Source organism: Dysidea avara, chromosome 5 (assembly GCF_963678975.1).
Source record: "Dysidea avara chromosome 5, odDysAvar1.4, whole genome shotgun sequence".
Taxonomy (NCBI): Eukaryota; Metazoa; Porifera; class Demospongiae; order Dictyoceratida; family Dysideidae; genus Dysidea; species Dysidea avara.
The window spans coordinates 7270726-7285655 of NC_089276.1; the positions used below are offsets into that span (position 1 = coordinate 7270726).

General features: G+C 38.4%; 1 protein-coding gene across 28 annotated transcripts; it reads right to left on the bottom strand.

The window, feature by feature from the left end:
- Positions 1 to 2878: 2878 nt before the first annotated feature.
- LOC136255385 (uncharacterized) lies at positions 2879 to 5090 on the bottom strand. Of its 28 annotated transcripts, none has more exons than XM_066048152.1 (7): positions 4424 to 5090; positions 4036 to 4140; positions 3920 to 3985; positions 3734 to 3814; positions 3555 to 3630; positions 3346 to 3416; positions 2879 to 3286 (listed from the first exon to the last, which is right to left on the bottom strand). In XM_066048152.1, exons 3-7 carry the CDS (start codon positions 3956 to 3958, stop codon positions 3221 to 3223), a joined length of 333 nt encoding a protein of 110 aa, XP_065904224.1. In that variant the 5' UTR covers positions 3959 to 3985; positions 4036 to 4140; positions 4424 to 5090; the 3' UTR covers positions 2879 to 3220. The 28 variants fall into 28 exon arrangements, 8 of the variants coding, with proteins under 8 accessions (XP_065904224.1, XP_065904220.1, XP_065904223.1 ...); XM_066048148.1 differs by having other exon boundaries at positions 3920 to 4140; positions 4419 to 4641; positions 4706 to 5089; XM_066048151.1 differs by having other exon boundaries at positions 4044 to 4140; positions 4419 to 5089.
- Between the last annotated feature and the right edge of the window lie 9840 nt (positions 5091 to 14930).

The window sequence follows — 14930 nt, forward strand, 5'->3', positions numbered from 1 at the left end:
GAATTGTTTCAGAAGTTTAGGGCCTTAGATATTTGACCTCAAAAACTAGAAAGAAATTATTTTAAAGAACCAATCATGGCAATCAGGGCAAAGTACATTTACCAAACCACCACCACAAACATCAGTTTGTGGGAGGCGAAGAACTTCTACCGGACTGGCATCTTAGGAGCAAGGGCACATAAGAAAGGTTAGTCAAGTGACCAACATTAATGCTCGCCCAGCAGCTGTTTACCCATCGCCATGGCATGCCATGCAGAGCTGTTACAAGGTAAATAAAGTACAATTACTATAGAGTATATAAGTATCCTGTGCCAAAAACAGCCCAGCTGTAAAAAAAGGCGAGGCCAAGAATGTATATTAAAATAAAATGATGGCCAAGTAGAAACCAATTGTAAATTTTTAGTTAAATTAATTTTGGTAACAATGCAGTGTAATATCTTTTATCATCTCAGTAGTATTGTTTATATTGCAAGCGCACATGTACAGCTGGCTGGATATGATAATGTGAAGCATATAGAAAATGAATGCACAAAAGTGCCTATACTGTAAATGCTTTCTTGGCCAGATTTTGATATCATGTCTTTTGGTTACTCCATGAACATGTACTTGTGCATTCTTGGCCTCGCCTTTTTTTACAGCTGGGCTGTTTTCGGCACAGGATATCACTACTTTTTGTTGACTAGAGAACATACAGCTAGGTATTATATTACATACACTGTAAATCCAGAAGTGTGAAGGTCACACTGTTGGTATGACTCCTGAGGTCGCTTAGTGCTATAGGAGACACTGTATGCATGCATGCATAATAACAGCTTCAGCAACAGATTAGCTAGCTAAATTAGTAGCAAAAGCTTCCAAGTTCAGTGTTTAGAAGCACTACTAAAAGTGACTTGCTCAGAGAAAATTTATTCAAACTGAAAATAATGTTCAAATTCTCACAAGAACTCTCGTGATATCTCGCGTGATGTTTCACGTAAGATAAGAACCAGCAAAGTCGAGGCTACAGTCTTAACTGTTCTTGCTGAAGCAGTGGGTTGGTGATATAACTAGTGTAGTCGAAATCTGTGCATGGCAAGTGGAGCCGAATCAGCTGCGAGTTGTTGCTGAATGTATACCTCGGAATGGACATGAAACCTGACGGCACTGAATGCATCACACTATTCTCCCAGCAAATTTCCTGGGTAAGTTCGTGTATAGTTAAGTCATTGTAAACGGCTATATAACTACCGTCGTATTTTTAGACAGGAATCTCCCATGCCATAGTAGCTTCCTGAGATTATATACTATGCTTGTGCATGTAGGCCAGAGCAAGGGGGTGTCACTCAGGCTCTTGCTGTAGGTCGATCTGCGACCGCGGTCAAACTCTAAGTCAACGATCAAGGCCACAAAATAGCTCTTACAGTGGGTCAAGGGTCAAGATGATACGGAAGATTTGAAACCCACAATCGAAAACTATACGTAGCTACTATCAAGTTTATTGAATTATACATAACTCACAAGAAGTAAGGATCTCCAAGAAGATGTTTTATTGGTCCAACAGGCATTTCGCCATAATTATAATGATTTTTCTCTCCCAGCCGCTGGTAGCACGCACTAAGAAAGTATCATACTAGGTTACAAGTGCAGGTGCGTATAGGTAGAGAAATAAGTGGAGGTAAAAAGTTCAACAAGAAACGCTCAAGTCACGATGATAAATGCTGCAAGTCAAAGGTCAAGGTGAAAATTTGTCAAGACTTTGACCGCGGTCGCAGATCTACCTACAGCGTGAGCAGACGTGACACCCCCTTGCCAGAGCCTCATAGCTGGCTTGTTCTAGCTGTGTGGGTCAGACCGCGAACAAGTTGAGCTGAACCCTGAGAAAACAACAAAAAATGAAAGAGGATATTTTCTCAACATTTCAACCAACCAAGATGGTTGGTGATGACAACAAAGATGTCAAGAGAAAACAAGTGCTTCCACCAACAGTTCAGGAAAGGTTAATAGGCTATATCCTATATTGCATGGTGAAAACGTTGGCTATAAATAATGTGTCAGGCATTTGAATGATTAGTGGGTAAGTCAATACTACAAATGAGTTAATATTTTTGAGGACTCAGCTCAATGTGTACATACAGTAGGCCATAATTACCATGCATCAATTGATTGATGTGATAATCAAGACTCACGGTAGTGAGGCGCGTGGCCAAGAAACTACAAAGCACACGCCCAATTAAGACGCGTGGCCACTACTGTGAGTTGTTTATGTGTAGGGACGGTTTTGCAATATTAGCCCTGAATTATGCAACATCTCTCTATAGGTTTGTATTGCGTTACGTAATGTAAAAATCTTTTTTTGTAGTAGTAGTAGTAGTAGTTTTCTTGCGACCGGTATTAAATGCGTATTTAGACATATTTCGCTTTATTTCTCAACCTTGTGTTACACCTAGTGTCACCTTATACCAGTCAACTTACCCATGTTTGTACAGTCCATCTAGCACTGACATTATCTAATCCTGGTTTGTTCATACGTGTATTTTCTTTGATCAAATCTCTAATTCCTACAATAACTTTTAAAGACATGATGTGGACACAAGCCCTAATGTCTGATAAACAAGTTGTAAAAATGTGTAGAACCGTAAGTTCCCTAGGGAAGGTGTTTTATGCAGAAATCTTTTAAACTCCATTTAGTGCCACGCCTCATGCGTGCATTGATAATTGGCAGATGTCTTATAAACAAGTGTGAAAGCGTCAAGAACGTAGTGTCACTAGAGAAGGTGTTCCAAGCATAATTCTTGTTGCCACACCACACATGGTGTATTGATTGTGTGTTCTGGTGGTGCTCAAACCAGCTTGTTAGCTACATAGCATTACCCACCCTAATAGCAAGTAGTCACTCCCATTGTGGCTTTCGTCATGCATGTCATTTAATTAATACACAAGTTACATAACAAAATATATCACATTAATTGTTTGTGTCATTAACAATAAAATTCTGACAATAAAATGGGATGCAGTGGAAACCGTCTTAGCCGGTCACCTTTGGGCCAAGATTTCTTGGCCTTAATAGGCAGGTGGCTGCTTTAGACAGGTAAATTAGTGTATAAACTTCTCACTAGGGGAATTTAAAGCTGGTCTTTTTAAAGAGGTGGCCTTTCCATACATGTGGCTGCTAAGACAGGTTCCATTGTAGTTAGTCCCATCGCAACTGTACGCCTCATCCTGGAAATTCAGAAGATTGTAATCAACTGAGATATAAGGCCAAGATCTTATCAGGCCTCATCATCCACGTACACTTGACAATTGAGAACTAAAGAACGCACATAACATTATATAATTCCTCTGTCTATATAAATTACTCTCCCGAACCTTAATCTTTACGTATGTACCACTGCTAGTGAGAGAACCGCATGCTATGACCAAGTACCCTGTACCTGTACCTGTAAAATTGACAGGGCGTTAAATACAATACAGCTAAAAATCTGTCACTTTTTACGCAAATGACAGATTTGGGGATCTGAAAATTCATCACACCCTTGAGGTAATACAAAAATTTCTTAGTATACACACAGACTGACCTGAAGATCCACAATGTCCTTGCAGTCCACGCACACTTGATGTACAGTCCACGTACACTTGACAATTGAGAACTAACTAAAGAGCACACAACATTATAAAATTCCTTTGTCTACTTATCCCCTGAACCTTGATCTTAGTTGCCAAGTTTAGAGCAGGTTATGTATGTAGCACTGCTGACCTGAAGATCCACAACGTCCTTGATGTTACTACAGTCCACGCACACTTGGTGTACAGTCCACGTACACTTGACAATTGAGAACTAAAGAACACACATAACATTATAAAATTCCTTTGTCTACTTACCCCCTGAACCTTGACCTTAGTTGCCAAGTTTAGAGCAGGTTATGTATGTAGCACTGCTGACCTGAAGATCCACAACGTCCTTGATGTTACTACAGTCCATGCACACTTGGTGTACAGTCCACGTACACTTGACAATTGAGAACTACATAACATTATAAAATTCCTTTGTCTACGTACCCCCGAACCTTGATCTTAGTTGCCAAGTTTAGAGCAGCTCTAGCCAAGTTATGTATGTAGCACTGCTAGTAAGAGAACCGCATGCTATGACCAAGTACCCTGTACCTGTAAAATTGACAGGCGGGCATTAAATACAATACAGCCAAAATCTGTCCCTTTTTATGTAAATGACAGATTTGGGGAATTCATAATATCTTGAGGTAATACAAAATTTGAGGACCTCAAAATTCATCACACCCTTGAGGTAATACGTTTAAGGATTCACAAGTTGGCCCAGCAGTGACCTTACTACACAGTGTCCTGATTAGACAGGTTTCACTGTACATAAAGACCAGTATGCAATGTGAAAGAGTATTTTTTTGTACAAGCATCATGTAGATTACCTTACGTCTTCCACCTAGTTCCAGGACTTCTAAATTGGCACTACAGTGACAATACTGAAAGCTGTTTGGTCTGTACGAGTACGCCTTGTTGACAATCCATCCATGAGATATAATTTCAAGCAGGAAAATATTGGTACTTGCTGCTACTCAACTTGGTACCATCACAGAAGTTTTCAGCTTGGTCTCAGTGAACTTGCACTAGTCAGTGCATACGTCTGACAGTCTAAAAACCAATCGTATACACGCGGTCAATCAGTGTGAATACATGTGGCACTTTGTACACTAGCCTCATTCTTAGTTCTTCACTCCTGGACCTTCTTTTGTTACTGAACTTCCACTCCTCGTTTTGTTACTGAACCTCCACTCCTTTTCGTTACTCATAACTGAACCTCCACGAAGAGCTGAGGACATCAGTACTCTCGCCGGAGACTCTTTAATATCCACTAGACGTTCTTCTTCAAACGGTGTAGACTCTACGTATCTTAGTTTCAAATCAGTTAAGTACGCTTCGCCACTCCATTGAAATCCAGTTACAATACAACAAATATTTAGTAGTATTCAGTCCTCTCAAGACATGGACTGCCATCAATAATTAATGTAAACCGTGTATCACGTGTATTCACTTGAGGTGTTACAGGGACTTTCCAAGAGATTTCCCCTAAGTAAGCCACGTGATCATTGTCAGTCAAGTGGAACTTGTTCTCAGTTATGGCTCTACAATGCGGTACTCGTACTTTAATGTATTTTAGTGTTTAATAATATTATACTTCTCCCTCAAGACATGGACTGCCATCAATAATAATATAAATCACGTATCAAGTGTTTTTTCACTTAAAGTGTTACTGTGCAGGGTCTTTCCAAGGGATATCCCCTAAATAGGTCACGTGATAATTGTCAGTCAGGTGGAACGTATTTATTTCCATTAATGCACCATGGAGCTTGTGTTGTGGCTTTCATTAATTAATCATTATGCACATACCATTGTGCAACAAAGTTTGTAACAAATTGCTGGAATGTGGTTCGTGGTTTGCTGGTATGAGCTTATGTTGTGGCTTTCAACTTTTGTAACAGATTGGTTAAATGTACATATGCATGTGGTTTGCGGTTGTCAATGATTGTGTATATGAGTTGGGGTTGTTCCACAGAGCTTGCACAATATTCAGATGTCTGCATGACGACACAAGGTTAAGTGAGACCTGTAAAAGAACAAGCAGGCACTCATGAACTTAACTTTAACTTAAACACACATACAACTAACTTGGAACATCAGTCGCAACACCAAAAACACTTGCTTGGATATCCTCATGGCTTAAATATGGAGTGACATGTGTAATTAACCTGCACTAAACAGTATCAACAACACAATTTTCTTTTCTGCAAGAACTTTTTAGCACCAAGTAAAGGCACTACCATCTCTCCTACAAGACCATTTCACAAGAGATGTGATATTAACTTGAGTACAACCAATATGTGGTCTATGTTTGTGAACATGTGTGTATAGTGTTTGCACATTTTGTGTGCGTCTTGTGCTTGTATATGATGTAAGTGTGTGTTTGTATGTAGTGAAATAAAAATAATAGTACGATGTTTGTGATCTCTTTCATAATCCTTAGCAAAGCATCTAACTCTATGAGTGGAAAACCAAGTTGATAGGTCATCCTCATGGCACAATGGCAGTGGTCATAGCAGGTTTTATTCATTGACAAGTACAGAATGATTGATATACCCCAATAGAACAGTCAAGCAATAAATACTCTAATAGAACAGTCAGGCAATAAAATACTTTAATAGAACAGTCATTGAACAATATAGCTGAATATTTACATCTCTGTCTGAAAACACTCCCAGATCCCAGATGCAATCTCAGAGTTGCTATTTCAAGATGGTGGCATTTCCCAATATCATCTAAAAAAGCATGCTTTGCAAATAAGTGCTTTACACACATCTTTGGTTACCCTGACTGTAGCCATTATTGCTTGGCATCACCAGTAATTTCCACTGGCCCTTGTTCTAGGAAAAATTAATAGCTACTAAAAGAATGTGTGTTATACGCGCACCACCTATCAGCAGATTTCTGTTTGGTTGCAACACCTCTACAAGGCAGAATTCATCATACACCCTCCATGGCTTTAACATTGGGTCTGTAAATTATATAACTGACAAAAATTAGTGATATCCCCTCCCAAAAACACCTTTGCTGTAAAAAAAGGCACATCCAAGAAACTACAAGTATCTGTAACCCAATTTAAAGCTCCATGAAATTAATGGGTAACTGAAAGAGCTGATATCTAGAGTGGCCAAGAATCAATAATGTTACTACAACTGACTATGATTACCAAAGAATACCTTGGCTGTAGAACAGGTAAATAAAAGTAACTGGTAACCAAAACAGCTGATATCTGAAGCGCCCAAGAATAAAAGTTAAGTTGATACAACTTACTACAACTATAAACTTGCAACATTGAATCTTAATCATTTAACTGTGTTCTATACATTCACCCTTGCTACATTCTAAATTAATTCTTTGTAACTCTAATTGGCTGGTAATTTGGCTGCCTTTTTCAATAGTCAGAGTAAAGTTTTCAATAGTCAGAGTAAAGAAAAAAAAGGCGGCCAAATTACCAGCCAATTAGAGTTACAAAGAATTAATTTAGAATGTAGCAAGGGTGAATGTATAGAACACAGTTAAATGATTAAGATTCAATGTTACAAGTTTATAGTTGTAGTAAGTTGTATCAACTTAACTTTTATTCTTGGCCGCTTCAGATATCAGCTGTTTTGGTTACCAGTTACTTTTATTTACCTGTTCTACAGCCAAGGTATTCTTTGGTAATCATAGTCAGCTGTAGTAACATTATTGATTCTTGGCCGCTCTAGATATCAGCTCTTTCAGTTACCCATTAATTTCATGGAGTATTTTTCTACAGCTTATCTGTTTTACATTGGGTTACAGATACTTGTAGTTTCTTGGACGTGCCTTTTTTTACAGCAAAGGTGTTTTGGGGGGGATATAATCTACAGGCAGAAAATATTATGAATTTTACGTGGGAATGTCTCCAAATTGCAGTATTTTAGCATCTATTTTTCAAACATTCCTGGGGAGGCATGCCTCCAGACCCCCCTAGTTCCAGCATGCTTTGCATGCTGGGAAGTGTGCTTTGCACACCTCTACCCAAGAGATTAGTACCTTGAGTTAGCCCCCCCTTTATGAATCCTAGATCCGCCCCTGTCAAGGACATCACACTTATTGAGCAGGTCCAGAGAAGAGCAACAAAGTTTATTTTAAATGACTATAGTTCTGATTATTAGTATAGCTAGCTAGCATAATTATTGTATTAACTTATATAGTAGCTATATAGCTAGTTAGCTAACTATAGTTATATATGTGTCAGCCACTTTATCCCTGTTTTGGGATGACATTCCAACCAACTGTTTTAACAGTTTAGGGATACGTGTGTGTGGTGAAATATTAAAAAAATCGCTATGGGAAACACATATCACTGACAACTTTTGGTGGGAAACACGGATCACTAGTGATATGTGTGCGAGGAAACACGGATCCCTAGGGATATGTGTGTGGGAAACACGTTACCCGGGGAAACATATATCACTGTGACACCGGCCTTGGGACTTTTTTAACCTATCTTCTTTTCTTTACCACAGGAAGAAAAGATGAAGCAGATTTTAAATTCTTTAAATATTTCTGATTTTATCAGTAAATGTACAATTATAATATAATACATATATTTATTACAGAACTCTCCATGGTGGTTTCTTTGTAACTGAACACTCTACAAGGTGACTTCTTCTAACTGCTCTTTCTACAGTGTGAATTGTTTGTAGCTGAACGGTCTACAAGGTAACTTCTTCTAACTGATCTCTCTACAGGGTGATTTGTTTGTAGCTGAATTCTGTATAGATGATTTGTTTGCAGCTGAGCTCTTTACAGAATGGTTTCTTTGTAGCTGAACTCTCTACAAGGTGACTTCTTCTAACTAATCTTTCTACAGTGCAATCTGTTTGTGGCTGAATGTTCTACAGGGTGATTTGTTTGCAGCTGAACTCTCCACATGGTGGTTTCTTTGTAGCTGAACTCTCTACAATGTGACTTCTTCTAGCTGATCTTTCTACAGATTGATTTGCTTGTAGCTGAACTCTCTACAAAGAAACTTCTTCTAACTGAGCTCTGTACAGGGTGAATTGTTTGTAGCTGAACTATCTACAAGGTAATTTCTTCTAGCTGATCTCTCTACAGGGTGATTTGTTTGTAGCTGAATTCTGTACAGGTGATTTGTTTGCAGCTAAGCTCTTTACAGAATGGTTTCTTTTTGTAGCTGAACTCTCTACAAGGTAATTTCTTCTAGCTGATCTCTCTACAGGGCGATTTGTTTGTAGCTGAACTCTCTACAGGGTGGTTTCTTTGTAGCTGAACTCTCTACAAGGAAACTTCTTCTAACTGAGCTCTGTATAGGGTGAATTGTTTGTAGCTGAACAATCTACAAGGTAATTTCTTCTAGCTGATCTCTCTACAGGGCGATTTGTTTATAACTGAACTCTCTACAGGGTAGTTTCTTTGTAGCTGAACTCTCCACAAGGTGACTTCTTCTAGCTGATCTTTCCACAGGGTAATTAGTTTGTAGCTGAAATTTTTACAGGGTGATTTGTTTGCAGCTGAACTCTCTACATGGTGGTTTCTTCTAGCTGATCTTTCTACAGGGTGATTTGTTTGTAGCTGAACTATCTACAAGGTAACTTCTTCTAGCTGATCTCTCTACATGGTGGTTTCTTTGTAGCTGAACTCTCTACAAGGTGACTTCTTCTAGCTGATCTTTCTACAGGGTGATTTGTTTGTAGCTGAACTATCTACAAGGTAACTTTTTCTAGCTGATTTCTCTACAGGGTGATTTGTTTGTAGCTGAACTATCTACAAGGTAACTTCTTCTATCTGATCTCTCTACAGGGTGATTTGTTTGTAGCTGAATTCTGTATAGGTGATTTGTTTGCAGCTGAGCTCTTTACAGAATGGTTTCATTGTGGCTGAATTTTCTACAAGGTAACTTCTTCTAGTTGATGCCTCTACAGGGTCACTAGTTTGTAGTTGAATTCTCTACATGGTGGTTTCTTTGTAACTGAACTCTCTACAAGGTAACTTCTTCTAGCTGATCTTTCTACAGGGTGATTTGTTTGTAGCTGAACTCTTTACAAGAAAACTTCTTCTAACTGATCTCTGAACAGGATGAACTGTTTGTAGCTGAACTCTCTACAAGGTAACTTCTACTAGCTGATGTCTCTACAAGGTCACTAGTTTGTAGCTGAACTCTCTACATGGTGGTTTCTTTGTAACTAAACTCTCTACAAGGTGACTTCTTCTAGCTGATCTTTCTACAGGGTGATTAGTTCGTAGCTGAATTTTTTACAGGATGATTTGTTTGCAGCTGAACTCTCTACGTGGTGGTTTCTTTGTAGCTGAACTCTCTACAAGGTGACTTCTTCTAGCTGATCTTTCTACAGGGTGATTTGTTTGTAACTGAACTATCTACAAGGTAACTTCTTCTAGCTGATCTCTCTACAGGGTGATTTGTTTGTAGCTGAATTCTGTATAAGTGATTTGTTTGCAGCTGAGCTCTTTACAGAATGGTTTCTTTGTAGCTGAATTTTCTACAAGGCAACTTCTTCTAGCTTATGTCTCTACAGGGTCACTAGTTTGTCGTTAAATTCTCTACATGGTGGCTTCTTTGTAACTGAACTCTCTACAAGGTAACTTCTTCTAGCTGATCTTTCTACAGGGTGATTTGTTTGTAGCTGAACTCTCTACAAGAAAACTTCTTCTAACTGATCTCTGAACAGGGTGAATTGTTTGTAGCTGAACTCTCTACAAGGTAACTGCTACTAGCTGATGTCTCTACAAGGTCACTAGTTTGTAGCTGAACTCTCTACATGGTGGTTTCTTTGTAACTAAACTCTCTACAAGGTTACTTCTTCTAGCTGATCTTTCTACAGGGTGGATTGTTTGTAGCTGATCTCTATACAGGTTACTTGTTTCTAGCTGATCTCTTGATTTCTCTTCAGGGTGACTGCTCTATTAGGGTGCATGACTGCTCTATTAGAGTATCTCGATCTCGCACTTGCTACACCAAGTTGGATTTCGTGTTATAACTCCGTGGCTTTAAGTCTGATTCTTCTGCACCATTGAAGAGCCTTTCTAAGATGATTACTCCATCTGTACAGTGATTTTCAAAGCATTACCCCAAGCGGTCTTTCTGGTAGGCGTGGAAGTAGTCATTTTTTTATTAGCTAATCTCGATTGCATAATTGTTACACACTGTTGGTGTTTTCCTTGTATCATAGATAATATATTCTACTATCTATGGTTGTATCTTCCTGGTTTTTAGCTCGATTTCTTTCAAACCACAAAAGGTTTGAGGTTCAATAGTTAACCTATTCACCCACCGATTTTCAGCTTCTTTCCATACGCGGTTATTTTTATTTTTTATTCTATTTTAACTGCTTTTTAATGCAGGCAAGGTTGCCCACAGCCAGAAAAAGTATAGGTACAACTTAACATTTAAAATTAAATGTATAAAATTACAATCAGTTTACCCTGTAGGCATGACAACATATGTGACCGGGCCTGCGATAATAGGGCATGTGGGCACATGATTTTTGCCTACTTTTCACACTTTCATCACTCATAACGTTTTGTACCATCATGCTATGGCATTGCAATTTTTGGCGCGTAGTAAGCATTTAATTGGCATCATGATTTTAATTGGCATCATGATGCAAGTTACAGAATGGAAATATACTTTCCGGAACTGAGATATGACCTGTAGAGTGATGGGGTGTAGTTTGTACCCACATTCCCTGTTTTCGCAGGCCCGGTAACATATTGGTGTTATTTTTCGTGAATAATCGCTCATAATGCTTTGCCTGTTTATCGTATTCAGGCCAAAGTTGGTACCGAGATTCGCCTTTATACCGCCTTCTGTGTGCCAAATTTCAAGGCAATCGGATATGGCGTTCGCGTTTTATAGCAGTTTTTGTAAGTGTGCGACAAGAGGAAGAAAAATAATAAGAAAAAAAACGAAAAAACTAAGCCAATATTTGAAGTCACGTATCTCGGGAACGCTTGAAGCAATTTCGCTCAAATTTGGAATGTGGAATGCTGAAGTTGGAGGGCATGTCCACAGCAAACATCGTCTTGTTTCCTCAAGGCAGCACAGAGCTACGGAGGTGCGACAATTGCGTTTTCTTTCTTCCTGTCAATATACTCACGGGTGTTGTGCGCTGGCTTCTTGGGCCGCACAACACACTACCGTGTGTCTGGATAACAGTGCTTTACAGAATAGTAATTCTGAGGGTCTACCAGTGACCTACGTACACTGATGGTGGGGTCTATTCTACGGAACGGAATGATTGACTAAACCACGGAACGGAACGCTTTCTCAAATTGAAACTTGCAACTTACCATTGGTGAAACTGCCCTTACAAGTTATTAGTGGCACCTCCAGTGGGTGATTAAACATAAGATAAAAAGAATTAAAGGATCGATTGTGGGTTCTTGTTGGTTGTCATTAGTAACGAAGTATTAATTGTGGGACAAGCTGTATCAGTAATGTTCATCCATGGTTCATCTACGGATATATCAAGAAGGGCACTTGTTCTTACCAAAGTAATTAATAGTATGTGAGCTGTTTTGACTTTAGAAAACAGTCTGGGGCAGCTTTTCATGCCATAAGTCAGTGTACAAATAAAGCAAGCAGGAAGACACTGGTAACAGGAAAGAGCCAGCTGAATTAAAACTTGAAGAATTTTGGGTAGTGTGTGAGGAGCAAATATTTTGGCTGACTGCAAGGAGGCTATATTCTGCAAACATCATTGAAGTGTATGCATGGAGTTATTAACAGCCGGTGCAGTGGACTAATGCCGTATTCAATAGTGGGCTGATTTTTTTCTGTTGCACAAATTCAAGAATGTGTCTGATTGTTAGCCTTGAATCAGGCTAAGTGCCAAAAACTCCAAATCTCAATTATAAGCCTTCTATGCATGTGAAACCATGCCCATAGCCACCAGGCAAACGTGATTTGGACCAAGATGTGTGTGTAATTTCAATGTATCTAGTCAGACCTGAAATGGAACACTCACATTGATTACATACCACCTAAGAATCCTATGTAAGTGTAACATTTCACATGCTTCACTTCAAACAAAACAGGTTAAATTTGTTTGTCTATTTTCAAGTGATTCCCAGTCCAGCTGGTCCATGAAATTACAGTGGGATCACATGTATTTGTTACAGTGCAGGCTGCTCTGTGTTGGATCTACTCTAGAGTTGAGATTTCAAGGTAGACTGCCAATGTACCGACACTGTTGTAGCATATTTAAGTGGAGGACAAATGAATACAGGAGTGCTAGATTATTTATGTATACAAATTTTTCATAATGAAATTGATATCCCATTTTGATATGTACCTCCACTTTGCAACATATTCAAGAACAAGAAGTTACCACTCTTTTAATCTCCAACCACTGTCGTTAAGTAACCAATTGCAAGATCTCACCAGTCTTTGTTTTTTTCCATCTACAATTTTGCTTTGGAATTAAACAACAATTATCTAAAGGCTCTAATTCATATTAAGTATTTAAATCTGTATCACCTTATTGTAGTTGTACTAATTTTATTGATTTGTCTGTATGCTTTCTTCATTTTCCTTTGAAGTTGTAGAAGTTGTTATAGGTAAACAAAGATAAATTTTCTCCTATCTTATTCTAGGATTTCTATTGACTAAGAAAAATTTAATTGTTTGTACACAGGCTCAAAATTGAGAAAATATAAAGAAAGTGAATTAATATTATACAGTCAGTTTGCTTTTGGATATTTAATGTCTCTAACCACAACAAATTAAAAATTCGATGAATTCATGCATCTCATCGCTGGTCATCTGAAAGTGATACCTCACTCGATCAATCGTTATTCTGTTTTTTTTTTAGACTGAATAAAGTCATGATCAACTAGCCTTTTCCTGTCACCAGTAACTTTTTAGTTAATTTCTCTGTGGATATTATATGCCCTGAAACTGAAGAAAACGAGTGGTAACTATTTAGTATTTATCTTGTCAAGATCAGCAGAAATAACTGACATCTAATTGGCTATACTGTATTGTAGTAACAAAACTTGCCTTGGTCAAGCAATAAATGAATTGAAGAGACCTGCTTGATATCAGATAGGAGAATAATCACTGCATGAGACAACTATTAATATTCTAATATTATCCTATTCCATTTTCCTGGAGGTTCCACTGGAATTTCAGCAATGATAGTGGCTAGCCAAGTTGCAAGTTTTGATTCAGGAAGCATTCCATTCTGTAAAATAGACCCCATTCTGGATTCAACTCACTACTCAGGCTGAGATATCTGGCATTTGTCCACTACACTGTTAATGATATAGCTTCCTTGAAGTATCTGAATGTTTGTTCCTCATGCACTGCACAAAATTCCTTTAGATTTTGCTTAGACTGAGTTGATTCAGCTTGTCACCATATTTGTTTCCATTGTAGTGTAGCTACATATAGCTATACTGATTTATGCCAATTAGAAAGACTGGGCCAGACTGTACATTCTAAAGTCAAAGTAATCAAAAACAACTCACATACTAGTAAAAACAAGTCATGTATAAGTTCCCTACTTGATACATCCGAAGATGAACACACTGAGTCACAATTAGCACTTCGTTACTAATGACAACCAACAAGAACCCACAATCGATCCTTAAATTCATTTTATCTTTCTTGTGGTATGTTTGATTACCTGCTGGAGGTGTCACCGATAACCTGTACAGCAATGGTAAGCTGCAAGCTTCAATTTGAGAAAGCATTCCGTTCTGTGGTTTAGTCCATCATTCCGTTCTGTTCTGTAGAATAGACCCCACCTACACTGATAGCCTAACATACATTAAATAATAATCTACATACTTACAAGTGGTTAAAATTGTTAGATGCAGGATTCTTGGAACAACGGGAACAGGGACAAAGGTAATGGAAACAACAAGTAGAATTGTCAAAGTTAGCTAAGAATTCAAAATGATTAGAAATTTCTGTTTTATCACAGCTAATGATTGTGTGTGATCAACTATTGGCAGAGTTCCATAGCCTAGGTAGGCAAAAAAATAGGAGTTCATAGCTGCATTTGTATGGGCTGTCTTGTGGTGTAGTTGGTGCCAAAAGATCCAGTATTGAAGTAGACCTAGTTCAAGATATTAAACTTATCTGTTGGAGTGATTTGATGAAAAAAAGGGTGTCAGCTATTTTGTAAATATACATCTAATCAAAAACAGCCAAGCTGTAAAAAAAGGTGCGGCCCCCAAAAAGGCCATGGTGAAAAAAGATGTGAAATCCAAGGTGGCGGCCAAGAAATGGCTGTGATGGTAGGTTAATGGTTACATTTTAATAACAACAATTCAGGTGAATTTGGTGCCAAGACCAAGCTGCACAAAATTCACCTGAATTGTCGTTA